This window comes from Rhinolophus ferrumequinum, chromosome 12 (genome assembly GCF_004115265.2).
Source record: "Rhinolophus ferrumequinum isolate MPI-CBG mRhiFer1 chromosome 12, mRhiFer1_v1.p, whole genome shotgun sequence".
In the NCBI taxonomy this organism is placed as follows: domain Eukaryota; kingdom Metazoa; phylum Chordata; class Mammalia; order Chiroptera; family Rhinolophidae; genus Rhinolophus; species Rhinolophus ferrumequinum.
The window spans coordinates 63,202,128-63,223,534 of NC_046295.1; the positions used below are offsets into that span (position 1 = coordinate 63,202,128).

The 21,407-nt window shown below is 36.2% G+C and overlaps 1 protein-coding gene across 1 annotated transcript in view; it reads right to left on the minus strand.

Annotated features, from left to right (window-relative positions):
• The window catches only part of SVEP1 (sushi, von Willebrand factor type A, EGF and pentraxin domain containing 1), a 145,795-nt gene that overhangs the window by 71,719 nt on the left and 52,669 nt on the right, over positions 1-21,407 (minus strand). Inside the window, 9 exon segments of the mRNA XM_033123101.1 lie at positions 2,001-2,109; positions 4,238-4,359; positions 5,582-5,776; positions 6,377-6,508; positions 7,428-7,535; positions 11,054-11,183; positions 12,445-12,563; positions 14,773-14,970; positions 16,291-16,470. Coding sequence (XP_032978992.1) covers positions 2,001-2,109; positions 4,238-4,359; positions 5,582-5,776; positions 6,377-6,508; positions 7,428-7,535; positions 11,054-11,183; positions 12,445-12,563; positions 14,773-14,970; positions 16,291-16,470 — 1,293 coding nt within the window.

Sequence of the window (21,407 nt, forward strand, 5' to 3'; positions counted from 1 at the left end):
GATTTTTTTCCCTGTACCCTTGCCAACTTGGGATATTATGATTCTTGTTTGAATTTGTTCATCTGACAGGTCAAAAGTGTCACTTCATTTCAGTTTTAATTTGAAACACATGATTTTCTGCGGTCAAAACATTTTAATATATTTATTTGCTTTTTGTTTTCCATACATGAAGATTTGTGAAGGTGTTGTTATAAATATTATGCTGCTCTTGTGACTCTCTAGTATAGAGAGATTCAAGGAGGAAGTCTTATGTCTTAGGATCACTGTACCACCTGCCCATGTCTGAATCTGAAAAACTGCCATTTGGATCCTTACTAGATGACAAATATTACCTATCCTAAAGCTTTATGATGACATCTGACTCCCTCCATGTGTATCCTTGTACACTCACAACCTACCTCAACAACCTAGGAGGGGAAACCTGCGTCATGTGTGACAGAATTATTCATTGTTATTCTAGATGTGCCACTGTCAACTCTACCACCAATACCACTTAAAATTTTTCTGTCTAAAACTTTAACGTCCGATGTGTTCACTGATAAGTTAAACATAATAGTTAAAATTGAAAAACAACCCAAAGTCTGCCACTAGGAAATTGTTTACATAAATTATGGCAAACTGATTGATGAAATAACATGTGGGGCATTAAAATTGTATTGAAGTATAATATTTTATAACATAAAAAGTCAATATAATGTTAACTATAAATTCATGTTTACAACACAGTATGAGTATATATGTATATATAATATGTATATATATATATATACACACACACACACATCAGTTATATGTATTAATATATTAACAGAATTATTTCTGGGATTATGGATTATCTTGATTTCATTCTTTGTTCTTTTAGCATTTTCAAATTTTTGCAATAAACATATATGCACAAATAATATTTTTAAAATGTAAAAAGTGGAAGCAACACTCAACATCACTATTAGTGCTAAATCACTAAAAATATTACAAAATGATTAGCATCTGAAACAAAAAGAAAGTCTGCTGTCACGTGAATTAATGTTGTCGCAAATAACTTTTTAAGCACTTTACTTGAACTTACTCATTTAATAGTCTCAATGGCCCCATGAGTTCAGTACTCTTATATCCCCATTTTATAAGTGAGGAAACTGAGGCACAGAGTAGTTTGATAAATTGCTCAAGACCACACAGCTAGTAGATGGTGAAGGACTGGGACCAAGTAGTTGATCATAAAATCCATATGCTTAAATTAACTATGCTACTAGTTTGTTATCACTATTACTTTTTAACAACATTAATCTGGAAATTCTAGACAGTTTTATAAGAATGAAATAAAAATAAGAAGTATAATTATTGGAAAGGACGATGATTTTGCTAATCAAGAGACACAACTGAAATCGTCTATAAATATTAAGGCAGTAAGCTAAATGGCTATATATAAAGGCAAAAAAAATCACATACTATACTTTGGAATAACCTTAATAAAAATTATGTGCCAATTATATCTCAATAATAATAATAATAATAATAAAAACAGGAAAAACCTGTTCAGAGTCTACATGAAGAAAACATCAAAATTCCACTTGAATGTATATTAGAGTTGAATAGATTGAATCTTAACATATTCTGGATGAGGAATCTGAATTTTTACTTGTGTAACGTTTTAAATTAGTGGCTTAACTGCAATTCATATTGAATGCCATATGAAAAATGTTATTAGAACTTCATTACTCTTCCCTTCTAAGGCATCATACCAATATTTGAATGTCACTTAGTTTTCTTAGTTTTTATCATCCTGAAGAGTTTTGGCTAATAGTTGGAAATAATTTATTTGATAACCCAAATTTAATATATCCACGAAAATCATTAAGCACAGTATCAAATTATCCAGTCATCAAAAAATAACTTGATGAATAATTGAATAGAAGTTCATTTTTCTAGTTTGCCCCACTTTTCTGGAATTCTTATCCTGCAGATCAGTCTTGCAAACTACCAACACTAAATGGTTTCATTACCAATTGCAAAGCCATTTTCATAGTCATAATTATATTCAAGGCAATATTTCTTGGTCAGGTCCTCCAGTCTGCAGTCAATGTCGTCAGCGTTACTGCAAAATGAGGGGACCTGCAAATAAAACACAATGAGGAGGATAAAATACCATTCACATCTCTGGGTGCTTTGGATAAGTCCTTTGCAATCCTGAGCTTCACATCTCCATCAGCAGGAAGGAAGACACGGCTCTAAGCTCTGCTTGTTCCTGAAAAAGGCTCCTGACCCTCTTCTACCCTTTTCCCTCCCTCCTCCAACTGCCTGCGAACCACCAGGATTAGTCGCATGCCTCTTTGTTTATGTCACTTACCACAAGAAGCGCAGGACTCCTGGGGTATCTCTTATCTCTGAACTTTTACCCCATATGGCTCTTGAGGTCCCTTTTCTCTGACTATCTCCCATCCCTCTCCAAATCCTCAAACTCTTCCTCTATGCCTTCTGAAACTCACCGTCAGTAATCAGCAATTCTCCTATTATTTTTTTCCAGTTTTTTCCATTAAATTTATTGGGGTGACAATGGTTAGTAAAATTACACAGGCTTCAAGTGTACAATTCTGTATTACATCATCTATGTATCACATTGTGTGTTCATCACCCAGAGTCAGTTCTCCGTCCATCACCATATATTTGACCACTTTTACCTTCTTCCACCACCCCTCCCCTGTTACCCTTTTGTAACCACTAAACTGTTGTCTGTGTCTATGAGTTTTGTACTTCCTTTTTTTATGTTCCCTTCATCTTTGCTCTCAATGAAACCTGACTTTCTAGTTTTTCTCAACTGTGGGTCCTCGTTCCTCGCCATTGCTGTTTTCTGATCATGCATCTTCTCGTGCCTCACAGTGCTGAAACTTATGCCGTCAGTATACCACACATCAGTATGCCCCTCCTGTGGTCGTCATCTGCAGCCTTTCCCCATTCTGATCACCCTCCCCCATTCCAAGAACATTTAGAAACTGTCCCTGTTATAATTCTTGGTGATTTCTATATCCACCTAGCTAATCCTTCCATCATTTTGGCTTCTCACTTCTTTTTCCTCTTCTCCTGTCTTTTAGGCTTATTTTGTCACACACTCTCATGGTCGTAGCCTTAGACCTCATCATTACCAGTAATCGCACCCTCTTCTACTCCCAGGAATCCAACAATTCTTTGACTTTGTCAGACTTTATAAACCATTGACCCTACTACCTCTTCACTGTCCCTCAGTCCCTGCTGTCTTCATTTCCTTATTTACCCATCTTAGATTCCATGGTCCATCGTCATGAATTGCTGCTCCCTTTCATGTACCTTCCTCAATTTGTTTGGCTAGAGAATTTAACCCCGGTTTAATTAATTGCTTTTCTCCACACTTGCACTCACATGGTCCATTATAGCTTGAGGGAAAACACAACCCTGCTTACTGTCAATCCTACTAGATTTCTCTAGCATATTCAATTGTGTTCTCCTAGAAAATTATTTTATATCATCTTCTCTCTTCTCAAACCTCCAACAACTATTCCCCATTGTTACTCTCAGCTGATCGTTCTGCATCTTTTTTCCACTGAGAACATAGAAGTCAGAAAAGATCCTTCCACACACTTTCAGCACCATGTGTACCACTCCCGCATCTATGTTCCTGTGTGCCGACCTTCTTGACTCCTCTCTTTCTCTCACACACTACATCAAATCTACTATGACTACTAAATCTACTTCCAGAATGTATCCAAAATCTAAGCTATCCACTCTGTTAGGATAAAATATGTATTTGACATGTTTCAGGCCTTCAAAATGCTCAACACAGTTATATACACTGTTTTGCTTTTCCATAATAAGTGAAAGAGTCCTAAACAAAAATGCATGAAAAATGAAACCCATTAAATGTTCGATTCCCTCATCACAAAAGAAACACAGTCTATAATAGCATGTTTGTCATACTTTAAATAATAAAGCAGACATTCTCAAATCACGTGGACCCTAAGCTTCTCTGACTTTTTGACTCAGAGTGTTTCAAAAAATTCCAAATGTTTAAATACAGATTTACTTATAATTCACTCCAGAAGTCCAAAACCTATGACTACTTCTAAATATTAGGAGCAAGTCTGGATCACAAAGAAGAGGGAAATCATCAGGATAAGCAGTTTCTGTTGCAGGTGACTCAGAGTGGCCATGAAAAGCTCAACGGCATCCTTTAAAAATGACAAACCATAGTGGAATACTACTGACATACCATTTTCCCCAAAGTTGTTTCAAATGCTTCAGAAAACTTCTTTAACAGATCGGTGTCATCACAACGAGTGGCTTTGTACAGCATCTCAAAGGACTTGAACCCATGATTTGCAAAACGCTTTACTGGAAAATGTTGAAAAAAACAATTTCAGTTGGTTAGTGTTTTGAAAACAAAATTTTAACTTTCCATGTAATAACTGTAACTCTAACAGATTTGTGGGATTGTTATAAAAACAATTGTCATTATGGAAAGTTTCTAGTATTAATTAATCATAATAAATCAAGTTCGAGCCAAGCAAGTACTGTACCCAGTTCCCCGGTGATAAATTCACTTTGATGAATTATTCTTTACCTTCCAACCATATGAAAAAGTGAGTGCTTGAGAAAAACAAGATATATAAAAATTGTTTTCATTGTATTCCTGGGAAAAATCATGGCTGCATCAAAGATATTATGTTTTACATTTATATAAATTTGTAACATATGTTTGTTATATTTTCAACCAATAGACATTTAAAAATTTCTGAATATTATGTGAAATTATATTTCTTAAAAGTGTGATTTCACAGGGACAAATTCTCCTTGGATCAGAAGCTTGTATGGTTAGACTCTGCAAGATGTCTCAAAACATTCAGAAATAAAGCCTCCTGGTAGTATCAACATTAAAATTCTACTGATATTCTGTCTGATATTGTGATAGAGGCAAGTGATACTGCTTCTAGCTAATTCCAAAATTTGGGGAAAGTAAATGGGCTTTACTTTTTCCCCAGGATGTTGTGTATATATAAACTCCACATATGGTATTGGATCAAAAATTCACTCCAAATAATATTATTTACACTAGATGAAGATATTGAATTCTTTTTTTAAATCCATATATAAAAATTATAGAATAGCTCTAAATATAAATCAGACCTAAAGAACATGTGACTGATCTCTCATTCTAGCACATATGTTGGCTTTTATTTTAAATGTTAGTTCTTCTGCAGACTATGAGATTATACTTTTAAGTTTACAAGTCAAGGACGACATGCTGACAAGTCTCTTTAGATAGTTCTGGTAAATAACAGAGAGAGGGTCCAAATGGTTTTATCTTAAACTGAATCTTGTCCTGTAACAATCCAATCTATAAAAAGACTCTGGTGGGCTAATATTTTAAATCGAGGGATGAACATTTCTCTTATCCACAAACATTTTGAATTCAATGGCACCATTTTCCACTCACTAAACCTAATCCCTATAGTAAGGCAATATTCCTCTTTAATGCTTAGAAATGTATACACACAGGCAGACAAACACATATTCACACATACTAAAGGAGTCCTGAAAAAAAATTAAAACTTACTAGCACAGTCTGGCCATTCAGTGGAATATGGTGGTTTCCAGATACCATCTTCGTAAGCACAATAATACTTCTCAGTAGATCCTTCTGTGAAATCATAGCCGTCCAAACAACTTAACGTACAGTTAACTCCAGTGCTATCTTGAGTACATATAAAATCCCCATTTACAGGTGTAAATGGAACTTCACAGGGAGAACCTGTATAAAACAATGTGTTATTCATATATAGGATAAGAAAAATAAATTAAATTCTAGGAGTTTAAACTGAATTATGAAAAGGATTCCTCTTGTTCACTATATTCCTAGAATAACTTTCACCATAAATCCTTAGTGTGGGATTGTAGCAATGTTTGCTTTTGGATTCCCGGGTGGGTATAGTTCAAAAGCTGTCCCTAAGTGTAATTAGAGGTTGTACATATTTTATGAAAGCTAAAAGTATTTCTGATTGGCGTTGTTATTTTTGGCATTCTATAGTAAAAAATGAAAAGCAGATAACATTACATAGCAAATACATTTTCAGAATTTGTCTCCTCAAGCATTCAAAATAGGATCGTGACAATAATATTTTGTACCTTTAGAGAAAATGTTAATAAAATGTTAATTAAAGATGATCCTGGAAGAAAATACTTTTATTTATCATGAAGTGAAGTAATCATAATTGGAAACCTAAATAAAATCTATCACTATTCTAACTTAAGAAATCTGCTCACCGCCTATTTTGTTTCACAAGATGGAGTGTAACATCAATTACATGTATCAAATGTTCACTAGATTTTTGAAGCCTTATGTAAAGAATACCTTTTATGACAATGTGGATGTCACATGTTCTGTTATTGCCTGAGGGGTCAGAGGCTGTATACTGCACTACAGTCTCCCCTTGAGGGAAAAGGTCTCCTGGTGCATGACTGCTGGTGATGACCAGTACAGCTCCTAGAAAGGAAAGAGGGAATCCAATTTTGGGGTTACTGGTCTGTGGTCACTATACTGCCGTGTTTCCCCGAAAATAAGACCAGGTCTTATATTAATTTTTGCTCTAAAAGACACATAAAAAGAGATTATGTTCAGGGGATGTCATCCTGAAAAATCATGCTAGGGCTTATTTTCCAGTTAGGTCTTATTTTGAGGGAAACACGGTAGTTACCTTATTTGATTTGAAATTTCATTTTCTATTTAAACAAACCAGCTGAGCATTCAATTTATGTTGATTTGGCCACTTGCAGAAAATAAAAGATGTAATATTTATAACATAGAAATAGTAGAATCAAAAACCACATTCAATTAAAGCATTCTTTTCTTGCTAAATAAATGATTTTCCTTGAATAGGTCAGTCTATCTGAATACTGGATGTTTAATTAAGAACCTACTTAATTTGCATTTTTATTGTTGTTTACTGAGTTTTAATGAAATCTTTAAAGGGAACTTCAATTGTATTTGCCCATTTTTCTCTGCTTTCCTATGAGTTTTTATAATTTTTTGGCAAATATTTAAGAAATGCTTATTAATACAGAGAACTACACTAGAGAGACAAATAAAATGCATAATTTATGACTTCAGGACAATGTAAGCTTAGAGACTTAATGAATTTATTAGAACACCATCGAGTGTAACACCTTGTATAGGTTAATAAATGTCCATTGAATACTCAATGAAGGGAAACCCCATCGATAGGTAAGATTAATATTATATTATATATAATTATCCTACCATTAAAACATATTATCTTATATAATTACTCATTCCATTTAGCTAGATATAATTTGCTTGTCATTTCTCTTATATCCTTTTTCAAAGGTTTTAAAAATATAGTTCAGTGTTTACCATAGTGACAACCAAGTGCCGACATTCTTACCTGAGTTGTCTGAGAACTGAGGTTCATCCCAGGTTGCAGCATGCTCCTTCTCTGAGGCCTGGATTGGAGGTGGGGATCTGCACCTGTCTATGCTAGGTGGTTGTACATCTAAAGAACGGGAAATCCAAGAAAGAAGTCACGATTCATATTCAAAAATGATGAGGGAGTTTGTGAGAAAGAATTGAAGTCGACGTGTGCTGCAAAGAACCCTGACCTTGTGAGACACCAGGCTAGCCCTGGATCCCCCTTGATGATGACGTATGTTTTATTTATGTCTCAAATCAAAAGAAAAAGCTGATTCTTATTATAGTTCCCTCTGCCTGTGGAAGAACAAATACCAGGTTACTAAAGTCAATATGAGCACAGTGGTAGTGGTATGGCATTGGAGGTGGTGGGCATTGAATTTGTGAGTTCCACCCGCAGTAGTTGAGCTGATCCACCTGGAAGTGAAGGAACCCCCTTTACCCTCCTTGGTAAGCAGAAACAGTAACATGACCAATCTAGTCATTTCACTGGGATCACTTCCATGATCCTCCTTTTATGGGACGGGTCAAGACAGGCTAAATGGAAGGACCCACGGGCAGAGATCGTCATGTTGTAGACTACGCAAGATGTGACGGAGGATGTGATATTGCTGAAATGCCAGGACATAAACCTATGTCCAAAGCTGGGACATTGGAGTCTAAGATTTCTAAGGTTGATAAATTCTAGGTAAAGACAAAGAACCGGTTGTGGTGTGGACATGGGAGTGGGAGGCTACAATGGCGAGGGGGTGAAAATTTTACAGCAGAAATGTAAAACTGTGAGACTGCGTTGCTGAGCGTTATAATCCACGTTGAACGAGGGGTTTGAGATGGTATGGGTGAGCCAGCTTTCAAAGCTCTGAATGTGATGGAATTTTTAGGATGTCAGTGAAGAACAACAAAGAAGGTCATTTTAATGTAATTATTGATCTGGCACATTTGAAATGTTCTTATATCCATAATCACATGCCTTTGAGGGAGACTGGACAGATTATTTTTCTAATTTTGTAGGAGAGGAATCTCAGACTAGCAAATTTAAGGGATTTGCTTGAGGTCATTAAGCTAGCAAATTATAGTTACAGGCATCAAGTCTAGGGTATTTTCATCTGTAATATATAAAAACATATACTCTGAAATTAATTGAACTGCAACTGTGAGGATGTATAGATATCTGTTTTTAGCTAAGTCTTATAAATAAATGTTCAATTCTTCTCTTTTCTTCACACTTGTCATTTCATCAGTGCAGTACCTTTGGTTTACTACTTTCCTAGGCTATAAACTCTGTTGAGTAGCAATGGAGTCTTGCAAACCGTTAGATGTCCACTGCCTAGCACAGCACCTGGTACATAACAGGGACTCAGAAAACATTGTTGAATAAAGAACGGAATGAAGGAATATTACAGAGGTCAGTGTACTTCGAGGTTGTGGAATCAGGTCAATTCATAGTGAAATAAAAAAATATGCAGTGTTTACTCTTTTCCCCAAAGAAATTGCTAATAGATATGTTTTTTCAAGATTTTCTAAACTTGTCTGATTTTAGCCAAGCATTTTAAAGCTCGATCACAGGTACGAAAGAGCAGTAAGACTAGGTAAAATACTGTCAAAAGAACTGGAAGTACCAGAAGATGCACTGTCTCCAAAAGAGAGAGCAAGTCCATTTCAAAGCAAGTGAGGCAACCTTCTCTGGAATGCTAGGCAAAAGCATTCCAGCCTCCTCTCATTTATCAGTATGACACCAATACCCTCTCAGCTGAGGAAAACAAGAAAATGCGGGCTTTGGAATATTTTCTCTCTTTCTCTGTCTCTCTCTCCCCCAAGCCCCCAACACTCCTTCTCTCTCTCTTCTGCTCCCTCTTCCTTCCCATTTCCTCTCTCTCTCGCTTTCATAACTTGAAAATTCAGCTAGTGTCTAGCTAGACAACTGAGTACACATTTTACATTTCACCATGTTGACTCTTCATTGTGAAAAATTAAAACTTGGCAAACTCTTGGAACTACATTTCCATGTTTAAAAACACAGTACCATAAAAAACAAATCCAACATATTTTTCATGTGACTGGTCAAGCTTATGTTTAAAACAACACTGAAAAAGCAATTAAAAAAATTAAGTACTATGAAATGAATTGGAGTGAGTTTTACTTGAGTCTTCTCTACTTTTGCCAAAACCTATTATTTCTAGGGTAAGGAGCCAGTTTGAGATACTTTAGTGATTTCAAGAAGTTATGTAAAATTCTTAAAATAAAATGAATTTAATGTATTGAATTTTAAAATAAACATTAAAACATATCTGAGACAAATATAGCAAAATGTCAATATTTATACATAGAGCTTAATGTTTCAGGCACTAGTTCAAGTGGTTTACACAGCGTAACTAATTAAAAACCTCACAGTACCCTATAAGGTAACACATGTATCAATTTTATGTTTTGGATGAAGAAACTGAGGCACAGAGCGGTGACTGGTCACACTGCCTTTAAGTGGTAGAGCTGGATATGGACTCAAGCAGTTTGGGTTCAAAGTTTGTGTTCTTGACAATTACAGATGGCTACGTATCCTACTTCTCAGTGCATTAAGTCTTGGTGATAGGAATTTGGTAGCTGCTGAATATCTACTGAATTGACTAGAAAGCACAAAGACCAATGGAAGATAATGCAGTAAACCAGTCCCCCCCAAATTAAAATAAAATACAAAAGGACTGACCTATAGCAGTGGTTGTGAGGACGAAGAGACTGGGACAGATTTCACAGATATTAAGTAGATGAAACCAGTAGAACCTGAAAACTTATTGGATGTTGGTGATGGAGGGAGAGAGGTCAAGGATGAGTTCTAGGTATTTGCTTGGTGCCTGGGTGGTTGGTTGTACCATCCTCTGAGTTAAGAAATATATTATGTTGCGGTGAGTTTGAAAAACCTTTGGGACATCCATATGGTAAAGCTCAGTAGGTGGTTTATATATTGGTGTGAATTTCAGAAAAGAGATTTGAGCCAGACACGGAAGCTGTCAGTTAACAAAATCACCAGGAAAGCTATAGAGCAAGAAAGAGGATCAAGGCTGCAACCCTGGGGATAATCCCTGGGGAGAGTTAGTTTGAGAAAAAGAAGCCTAGGACAGCAATAAAAAAGGATAAATGAGAAAAATGGGGGGCAGGAACAGGAAAGATTGGTGTCAGAGAAGCTGGCAAGAAGACAGTTTTGATAAGAAGACTGCAGTTATTAAGGTTAAAAACTAAGGAAACATTATGAAAAATAAAGACTAAAAAGTGTGCAATAGGAGTAACTCTACAGATCACCGGTGACCTTGGTGAAAGTAGTTTATGAGTCAAGGAGACAGAAGCTAGACTTGAATTACTTTGAGAATAAATGGCAGTTAAGCCAAAAGGGAAGACAGCCATGGGAACTTTACAAAAGGCTCATATGGGAGGAAGTCAAAGGGACATAGTGACAGTTAAAGAGTATGAAGATTTCAAAGGAGTGGTTTGAGTAGGTTTCAATGCCATTAGGAAGAATGAGTAGAAAGGGAGATGTTGAAGATAAAGGAGAAGCAAAGTCCTTGGGGGAACTGGATTATTTTCACAAACATACCAAGTAATTTGAAGACTTACCAATGACCTTGATATGGAAAGTACAGCTGGCTTGGTTGCTGGATAAGTCAATTGCCGTGTACGTGATAGCAACATCTCCAATTGGGAAAAGGTAAGGTGGGGTAAAAGCTGGGTGAACGCGGATTGACACCTTTTGGAGACAAATAAATATTTTGAACAATGTATTATAGAATTGTACACCTGAAACCTACATAATTTTATTAACCAGTGTGACCCCAATAAATTTAGTAAAAAATTAAAAATGAAAAAAATAAAATCTATTGTGGAAATTTAAGCCTAAATAAGTATCAATAGTACATTTACTTTTTTTTGATCTATATATTATTAGTAAAGTGAAGTTAAAAATGATACAATGTTTCACATGTAGTGCAAAGGGAAAATATCAGGCATAGCCCTTTGGTATATTTCTTTCCAGACTATTTTATTTACATAGTTTGTAGTATTGGAATACATATGAATGGTCCTTGTTTTTAAAAGATAGTATCTTAAAACATTTTTATAACTTTAGAACTTTACAACTTCAGATGACTCTTAAATGTTTCCACAATGTTCTGTAGAATGAATACATGGTAATTTCTTGAAGACAAATCTATTGAGGGACATTTAAATTTTACTACTGTAAACAGCACTTGAACAGTTTTGCACAGAAAATTTAAAAATATTTTTACTATTTAAAAATTACTTATTATTATTACTTATAATAAATTTCCATGAATAGGATTACTAACTTCAAAGTACTAACATCTTATTGATAGATAATACAAAATTACTTTTCCAAAGCATAGTAATAATTTGCATTCCCATTGTTATTATTTGATAGTGTCGGTGTCAAAGTTCCCACCCCAAATTCTCTGGTCTACATTGAATATCATTACTTTTTGGTAAGTCAAAAATATGGCACCCCGTCATTGTTTTAATTCAGTTTCTTAGTGTCTTGTGCTAAGATTAAAGTCTCATGTTTGCATGGTATAGGTACATTCTTTCCTTTTTGAATGATGTGTGCACCTTCTTAGTCCATTTGAAAATTATGATGTGACAAAAATAAATTTGTATTAACATGCTATGTAATAAACATTCTAACCATTGACAAGTTTGAAACATTTTTCTCTAGTGTGCTATTTGCCTTTTAATTTAGGAGTTTTCTAAAACACAAATTAAAAAACACTTTTGTAGTCAAATACATTTGTTTTTTCCATTGCATTTTTAAATTCCTAATTAAAAACACAAGGCTGATCATTCTTTAACAAATGAGGCATTAATATTTATGAGTCGAGTATATATATAGGAAGAATGCTATCATTAACATATTAGTAAATCTTCACTATCACACACATTTGCAGTGTATTTAGAATCCATTCGAAAAAGGACGCAAATATTTGTGTAAACCTTACCCTTTCCCCAGAGTTGTCTTTAGCTGTTGGGATTGGCCAGCTGATGTTAGCAGAGTCTTGCTGTTCCTGAGTCTTAGCCTCTATGTCCTTAGGACAGTTGATTTGAGGAGCCTCCACATCTGACTCAGAAAATACACAAATCAATTAATATGTTGATAAGGAATACTAAGTCATTTGAGAATGAGATAAAAGTGTATTAATAGTTTGTGACTTATCTTTTACATCCCAATTCCTGATTGATTGGAAATGCACAACTGCCTTCAGGATAATTTATCTCAGCAGGGCTTATGAGGACCTTCATGAATGGGTACCTATTGACCTCAGGCTCATCTCTTACAAATCCCCTACTGGAACTCACTCCCCACCTTGAATATGCTGAGTCCCATGGAAGCGCCATGGTCTTTCTTGAACCTCCGGCCATGTTCTTTTATTTGCCTTAATCAATGCCCTCTTCTCCCTTCACCTAGATAACTACTGCTTGTCCTTTAATTCTCAGCATAGACACAAGCTCCTCAAGAAGCTCTCTCTGACCCCCTGGGTCCATTTTAGGTGCTCACTCCATAAGTTTCCACAACTCTCTGTTCTTCCTAAACATAAAACTCAACACTGTTTTGAAATTGAATTTTCTCCCCCAATAGAATTTAAGTTCTTTGAACGTCAGGATATTTCTTGTCCCATTACACTATATAGTATCTGGTTTGTAATAGGTGCTTGATTAAATATTTTTTGAATGAAATAAAGAAAAACAACAGAAAAAAATGTATGTTAATTGTGGCAGGAAGGAACTACACTTTAAAACATGGCTATCAAGTAGAATTAATTAGTAGTGCTAAAAGGCACTGTCAAAACAAACAATAAATTAAAGTCAGTGATACTTTTTGCAGTGTGAACCTTCGCAGTACAAATACTGAATTAGATTTGGTAACATTACATATATACACATTAATTACTATAGAGCTAAGTAATTATATGATGTAATAAATCTTATTTCAAGTTATGTTAAATTAGGACTTCTGTAACTTGGAGCAGAATACATATATCTGAAATGATTTCATTTATCTCTTGTTTCTTTGCAATTTTATTTTATTTATATTTTCTTTTTTTCTTGAAGGGGCTTATACTTGACAATTTTCCCGCACAAAGATGCATTATTAGCATGTTGACTCCGAAAATTTGAAAAAGTATTTTATTTTTCCTCCACTCTTGAATAATAGCTGGAGTAGATTTGGAATTTAAAGTTTATATCTATTTTCTCTCCATATTCTTTGGACATTACTCCATTTCCTTCTGGCATTTGAAGATGTAAAAGAGAAGTGTAATGTCTGATTCTTGTTTCTTTTGTGCAATTTTTCTTTTCTCTCTGGAAACTTATTTAACATTTTGTTGTTAACTTTGGACCTCAGAAATTTCACCAGAAGTAGTAAAAATATGCCTGCCCAACCCTCAGGGGCTATTTTTGATCTAAACATTCACGCTCAGGGCAACTTTCTTCTACTGATAAGAACATTCTTCTCCTCCACCCTATTTTCTCTCTCCTTCTGGAACTCTTTATTAAATGGACATTGTTGGCTTCTTGATAGATCATTACTATCTCTTAACTCTCATCTTTTTGGTTTGATCAGTTGGAATATTCAAGTTCTTTATTAGTTCTGTATTCTGAAGGAACTCTCAATTTGGTTCTTCAAATCACTAATTTTGTTTTCAACAACGTTCATTCCACTTTTTTTGCCATTCTCAGAGATTTATGATATAAATACACACACACGTATTTTTTTAAGGAGTGAGCAGCTCACAGTGGCCCATGTGAGGATCGAACTGGCAACCTTGGTGGTACTAGCACCGTTCTCTAACCAATTGAGCTAACTGGCTACGCTATGATATTTTTACTTCTAAGAACACTCTGTTTTCAGTATCTCCTTTTTCATAGCAGTCCGCTCTTGCTGTCAGGAAGTTGACCATGTTCTCCTGTGGATAATGTGATGCAGGTTTCAAAGTGCTGATAACTTTTTTTTTTAATTGATTTAGTCTCGCCTGCTTTATATGGGCCAGAAATTCCTCAAAGATTTTCATCTGCTGATGGAAAACTTACCTGATTTCCAGGTCTAATATTATCCTGATTTTTGTATTTCTTCTGTCATTGCCTGGCATATTGTAATTGGATTTTGTAAATCCACCATTTTGAAACATAAGTCTTCATAGTGTATATTGGGATAACACCTACTATTTTATTATGGGTTTGCAGCAAAAGTTGCAAAGAGGGACAGTCCCACAATGCACCAATATGTCATGTAGGAATTTTATTTTTCAACCAAACCAATGGAGACCTACCTTTACAAACAGCTGTCTGAACTTTGGCGCTCCATTTTCCAGAGGTGGTACATCTCACTTCTTCTCTGACTCCAGATAAAATGAATCCTTGGCGGCAACTTAGCTGACAAACTGTCCCAGGTTTGGCTGGCTGTCTGCCACAGTTTGGGGGAGATACGATGACACCTTTGGGCTTCTGAAAGGTGGAACAGTGGCGCTCTATTGTAGGAAAATGAGAGAATGTTATTCGTATTCCCACACACTGTAAATGCCACAGATTCTCTTTACCCAAGAAAAATACTGACGATGCTTGTCAGGCCAATGTCTTTCAATACCACAGCAGTAGGCATCTCATTGTTAATGAAATGAATCTGTGTTCAACAGTAAATTTCATTCTCCCGTACCGGAAAGATTAATCTCTTCTCAGTACGATAATACCAGTTTTTCTGAGCCTGCACAGTAAGGGTCAGCTCTTAGATTGTTAATGAATCCTCTGGTAAGTCCAACATTTTTCCTGCTGACACTGTCCCTTATCATCACCAGGATCCAATACTAGATTATACTAGAATAAAATTATAAATCATGGGAGTGGCATGTTATCACAGTTGGTTAGATTGCGGTGCTCTTAACAACAAGGATGCCAGTTTGATCCCCACGTGGGCCACTGTGAGCTGCACCCTCCACAACTAGATTGAAACAACTACTTGACTTGGAGCTGATGGTCCTGGAAAAACACACTTAAATAAATAAAAGTTAAAAAAAATTATAAATCAATTTGGGGAGAACTGACATATTGATAGTTTTCGCACCTTGTGTCCTGGGACAACTCTATTTATTCCATACAAAGTGTTCCTCTTCTGTTTTTTGGAAGTTGGTTATTTCATTACATACCTGCTAGTGCTAGATACAGTACATATACTGTATCTGACCCAAGGTAAGGTTTCACTAAATAGTAGTCATCATAATCTCATCATCATCATTATTACCATAGTTATTTGTATCTACAGTGTATAAGAAGTAGCAAACTGGAAAAGCTACTGAATGTTTTCATTCTGGACCCAATTTCAGTAACAAGATGTCATAACTCTTAGTGATGGACAAGGCAGAAAATCTGATAAAATAGAATTATACGGTCTATCTTCAGATTTACTGGTTCATAATTTTTTCTTTAAGTAGCAAGATAAAAGTAAATTGTGTTTAACAAAGTGAAGGGATTATACAGTATTTGCTTTTCAGAAACGATTCATCCAAATTAGCCCCAGTTAAAAAAAAAAAAGAGCATTACCATTTAAACTTGTAAACTTCAGTGACTTGGAAAACTAGATTCTGGTGTAGAAGCTGTTTTTATTTTTTTTAACCAGTGGAGAGGAATAAAATAACATATTGATGTATATACCTGTATCTCCATGCATGTATATATATGGATGTGTATTTATATTCATTATGAGTTAATTTTTAGCTCTAGGTCTTCACAGAGAACGGGAGAAATCAGAGCAGAGAAATCAGTCACCAGAGGAACCATGCCTCCCAGGAACTTACCCACACACCGGGGTTCTAGACCATCCCACTGGGCGTTTCCTTGACAGGTAAGCTTAGCACTTCCTTCTAGTCTGTACCCTTCATCACAGGAAGCCGAACACGTTGTCTTGTAGGACATTTCCCTCGTGGAACAGCTGAGGTGGCCATGTTTGGGTTGACGGAGATGAGGGCATGTTTTCACTACATAAAATGAAAACAATTACATCACGTTTTACTGAGTAAGAACAAAAATAATAATTGTAAGTTTAATAATGCCAACACATTGCAAGCAAGAAAATTTCCTTTTCTTAAAATGGCTAACTGTAAGTCACACACCATTATTTTTTGAGTTAGTACGGGACAATTAAAAGTCTGTGTTTTACCAAGTGGCACGCCCAATGCATTCAGCCATCTACCCATAGGTTGGAAACTTACACTGTCTAGAAGTCTGGCCCTAAATGGATGATAATGTCTGTAGATTGGGATGTGTTTGACAAATGGAGGTATGTACAGCCCTCAGCTGGGTCTCTCTGTGATTTTCCAGGCTGTGTTGCAACAAAAGGAAGGGGTCTTTTCCAGGACAGAGATTTCAGGTTCACGATCAACTCAATTCTCAGATCTCGCAGGCACATCCTGAGCCTTTTAATGACCACAGCTTCTGCAAAGCTGCTCAACCTCTGCAACCTTAAACTCCAGTATTCTACTCTCTGACCACACTCTGGTCCTTTTAGCCTTTCATGACTTTCTTCCTGGACACTTACTTCAAATCCTAGTTTGTGATGCTAATCTTGACTTATGCATCAACATCATTTTATCTGCTTTTGTTGCAGCAGCAGTAAGTGTTAGTTGCCCATCTAATAACTATTCTTCCCAGTTGTATTCAGCACAGTAATATGCACAGCTGGAAGATACTGCCCCACCTCCATCTCAATGAATGACAGTCAGTGAGATATACGCTGAAGTTTCGTGGGACTTCTGGAAAAGCTTTTTAATGGGGACTGTCTCAAGTGAGAGAATACTTTCTTGATTTCCCCTCCTCCTCCTTCTTTGTCCTGAAATACAGGCATGAGGTATAGTACCCCCAGCATACTACAGTGTAAGTATAGGATAACTTATCATGCACTAAGTATTATGCACTAGATGGTAGAGCAAAAAAATAAAAGAAGCTTGGGTCTCTGATGACAATGGAGCTACCACAGCAGCTTCGGATTACTTACATCTGTCTTTCCTTTTAGACGAGGGAAAAATAAGCTCTTCATTGGCTAAGACATTGTTATTTGGTTTTTTTGATACCAGTAGCTATGCACAATTCCTAATTCCCTCTGCCCAGCATCCATTCACTTTTCCTTTGTTAATGTTCTAGGGAAAGATTTCTCCCCCTTTCAGCCCATGGGGTTTGTGTGTGCTCCAACCCTGCTCAGAGGTAGAGCATGGGACCAAGGATCACATTTCCCCTATCTGAGAAGTGAGCAGGTACCACTGGTGACACATTTCCTTTCTCGGCTAGGTTTGAACCACCAGGAGAGAGCAGCCAGAAGGGTACTAACTAAGCCCTGGATGGGGGAAATGCCTTCAAGCCTGTCAGCCTCACCATCACCAGCAGTGGAAGTGGCAGGGGGAGTACAGAGGAACCTGCTTCTTCCTGGTGCCGCTGCTTCTAACTTTCTGGCCTCGACATCACATCACAGAAGCCACAAGAGGACACTTGAACGGCTCCTGTTTTTGCAGGTTCCCAAACCATGTCTGTGTTCTGAGTTCTTCTGGCAAGATTGTCTCACTGCCCAGCCCACCAAAATCCCATAATGCATCTGAGAGCCCGTCTCAGTTACTTCCATGATGCCCTATATTCCTGTTCATGACAATCTCTCAGGAAGCCCAAGACTTCAGAGTCATCGCTCATCTACCAGGGTCATCCCCTGATTCAAACTCATGTACCTACTCTCTGGAATACATGACCAGTCTTCAATAAGTCCTCTCATATTCTACACTTCCCTTTTGAACTTTGCTTTGACTTTCTTTTCCTAATCAAACTCTTACTGTCTCTTACAGTCAGGGCCTGGCGGTGAGAGGTGTCTTCTTTGCTCCTCACTGCCTTCTCAGACCACTCTCTTTCCATCTTTCTAAAAACTTCCAACTCCCTCAAAGTATCACATTATATATTTGACATCCATTATTCCTCTCCAACTGTCTGCTGACCTCTGGGCCACTTTTCATTCTTTGAAGATTTTGTTCTCATTCATTCACTCGTACTCTCTCTGTCTCTGTCTCTGTCTCTGTCTCTGTCTCTGTCTCTGTCTCTCTCTCTCTCTCTCTCTCTCTCACACACACACACACACACACACACACACACACAGAGTTGATCATTTCATTATCTATGTAGATGATCATTCCCGTATTCTGGAGTCATAGTCTTCACCTCCTCTTCCCCAATGACCGTATCCTTCACCCTATCTCAGCCTCCCCTCCACTGCATTGTCCACTAGACCTTGCCATCACCAATTCAAGCATCCCATTCTGACAACAACCTGTGCTTCCCAGATTACTCCCTTAAGAGCGTCAACTCCATCAATTTCTATACCCTACTTGGGCCTCCAATTTATTGTGTTCTTTTTCTAGATAAAATCATCTCTAACGAGTTTATACTCTTTCTACACTTGTTTTCCTCCACTTCTAACTTACACCTGCTCCAATCAGGATTTCCAATCAGGGGAAGGAGGGAGAAGAGTAAATGAGAAAGAAAAGGGGAGAATAAGGAAAGGGGAGAAGAGAAGAGAACGGAGGAGAAAGGTAAGTGGAAGAGAGGAAGGGGAGGGGAGGGGAGAAGAGGAAGAAGATGGGGAAAGGAGAGTGTAGAGGAAGGAGTGGAAGTAGGGAGGGGAATGTAAAGTAGGGGGAGGGAGAGGAGAAACAAGAGGAAAGGGTGGGGGGACTGCACAGACCCATGGAAAATGCACCCTTTCAGTCAGATGGCACGTATATGCCTGCCATAAACACAGATATGGAGAGGATTGCTGTTGAATATGCCAAAAATGGGCACATAAAATCATTTTAATAGCTTACTGATATAATCCTACAACCACCGAGCATTGTACAAAAAAACAAAAACAACCCCTACCAAAGAATAAAGTTCAGTTTACTCTCAGATAGCACTACTGCAACACTAAAGGCCAGAAGACAATATAACAATCTCTAAAAATTTTTGAACAAAACCATTTGGACTCAAGAATTTTGGGGGGACTCTGGGTGAGATGTACTTTTCTTTCTTCTACTTTTCTGCATTGCCTATTTTTCGTATCAAGCACATATTTATTTATGATGAAAGCTTAACCTAAAAATAATAGAAAGTCAGGACAAAATATTCAGTGCATATTTAACTGAAATCACTGATAGAGTCTATTGCAAAGAAATCCATTCAAATGACATTAGCAGAGCATAAACATTGGGTGCATTAAATATCTGTTTAAGATTGTTACTCCTTAGAGAAAATTCAATAATTAGATTGAAGGTTAAGCCATAAGCCCCAACCTTTCAATCTCTGGGATGGTTTGGACCAAAGTCAACTATTAATGACAACTGAGTAGAAATATTTTGCCTTCTACATTCGATTTTTTAATTATGTCGATCATATAAGTAGAATTATTGTTGAATGTGTACATCAAGGGCGTAGAAATATTTAGCCTTCCACATTTTGACTTTCGTTAAGTGTGTCCATCATGTGTAGCACAATACCAGGTGTCAGATGGGATTAAAAGATGAATAAGATAAATTCCTATGATCAAGATATGTAAAACCTGGAAAACCATATTAAACAACTGCTTTCAGATTTAAAAAACCACTTACATTACTGGTTTTCCAACCTGAGACTAAATGGATTTACAACATCTCTCAAGAGTTCTGATGCAAATTAGAGTTGGTATTAAAACACGTGCAAATTATATTGCTGCTCAAATGTTGTTTTTAATAAATTTTCACTGTTCCTCAGGGAAAACAAAAGATACAATAATTCCTATTTAGTCTTAAACATTTTACACTCCTTTTCAATCAAGAATGACCATTTATTATCATCTTGAATAGAAACATGCTTGTTTATTAGTTTCAACTTATAAAATATTCTTTTATTTCAACAAGCTGAAAAAGTCGGCAATAAATGTTTCTTGACTTACATTCACGTTAAAGCAATCCTTAAATATTTACTTAGTCTTTTAGAGAACAGTCTACTATGTAGTAGACAGTATAAGAACCTGCTCTGGTTCTCATTTTAAAGAACAATTAGACTTTTCCCCAGACACGCACTTCCTGTCAATCTCCAAATTGTGACAATATCTGTATTGAAAATAAAATAAATCTGATGTTAAATGCAGGGTTCTTATTGTTGGCTGAACCTTTTTTGTCAAGAAAAAATACTATCATAAAATTTAATTTACTGTGCTATTGTGGTATAGCTAGTTACCTTTTTTTTCCTATGAGGCAGATTTTTATCATTGAGAAACCACAAAGGAATCCTTACTAGTTTAGAAAAAAATGCATAATTCAGATAAAATTGATAAAGTATAAGTCCATTAAGAAGAGTGCATAAGAGGAATAAGAATCAAGCCTATTAATTATTATTTAACACTACAAAACATTAATGATGTAACATGAAATTTGTAAAAGGCTTTATATTTTACACTGGTTTTTTATTTTGGCCTCAATTTTTAGAAAGATTTTCAAGAAAAAAATAAGTAAAATTATTCTCTGTCCTTATAATTAGATTTATATTAGATCTGTAAAATACTACTCTCTCTAATCTACCCACCTTGAAACAGAAGTGAATCCATACACAACTGTCATTTTTCATTGAATTCCAGATGCCGCAATTATAAGGTACACCAATATTTTATGAGTCACTACAGTAATAAAGAAACAATAACACCTGTAAAAGGATTTAGTACTACTGATGTTAAGGAATGTCTCAGTTTTAGAGATGTGAAAATGTCAGGGGAAAGTGTTTCAGAATTAATGAAATATGGTGTATGTTACGTGGAACAATACCTCAAGTAACTAAATCCATTAATGATGAGCCAGAGGAAGAGTCTGACCTGAGTAACAACACTCAGGACAACTTTGTAGACAGGTAACTTAGGCAGTACCTTTTGGGG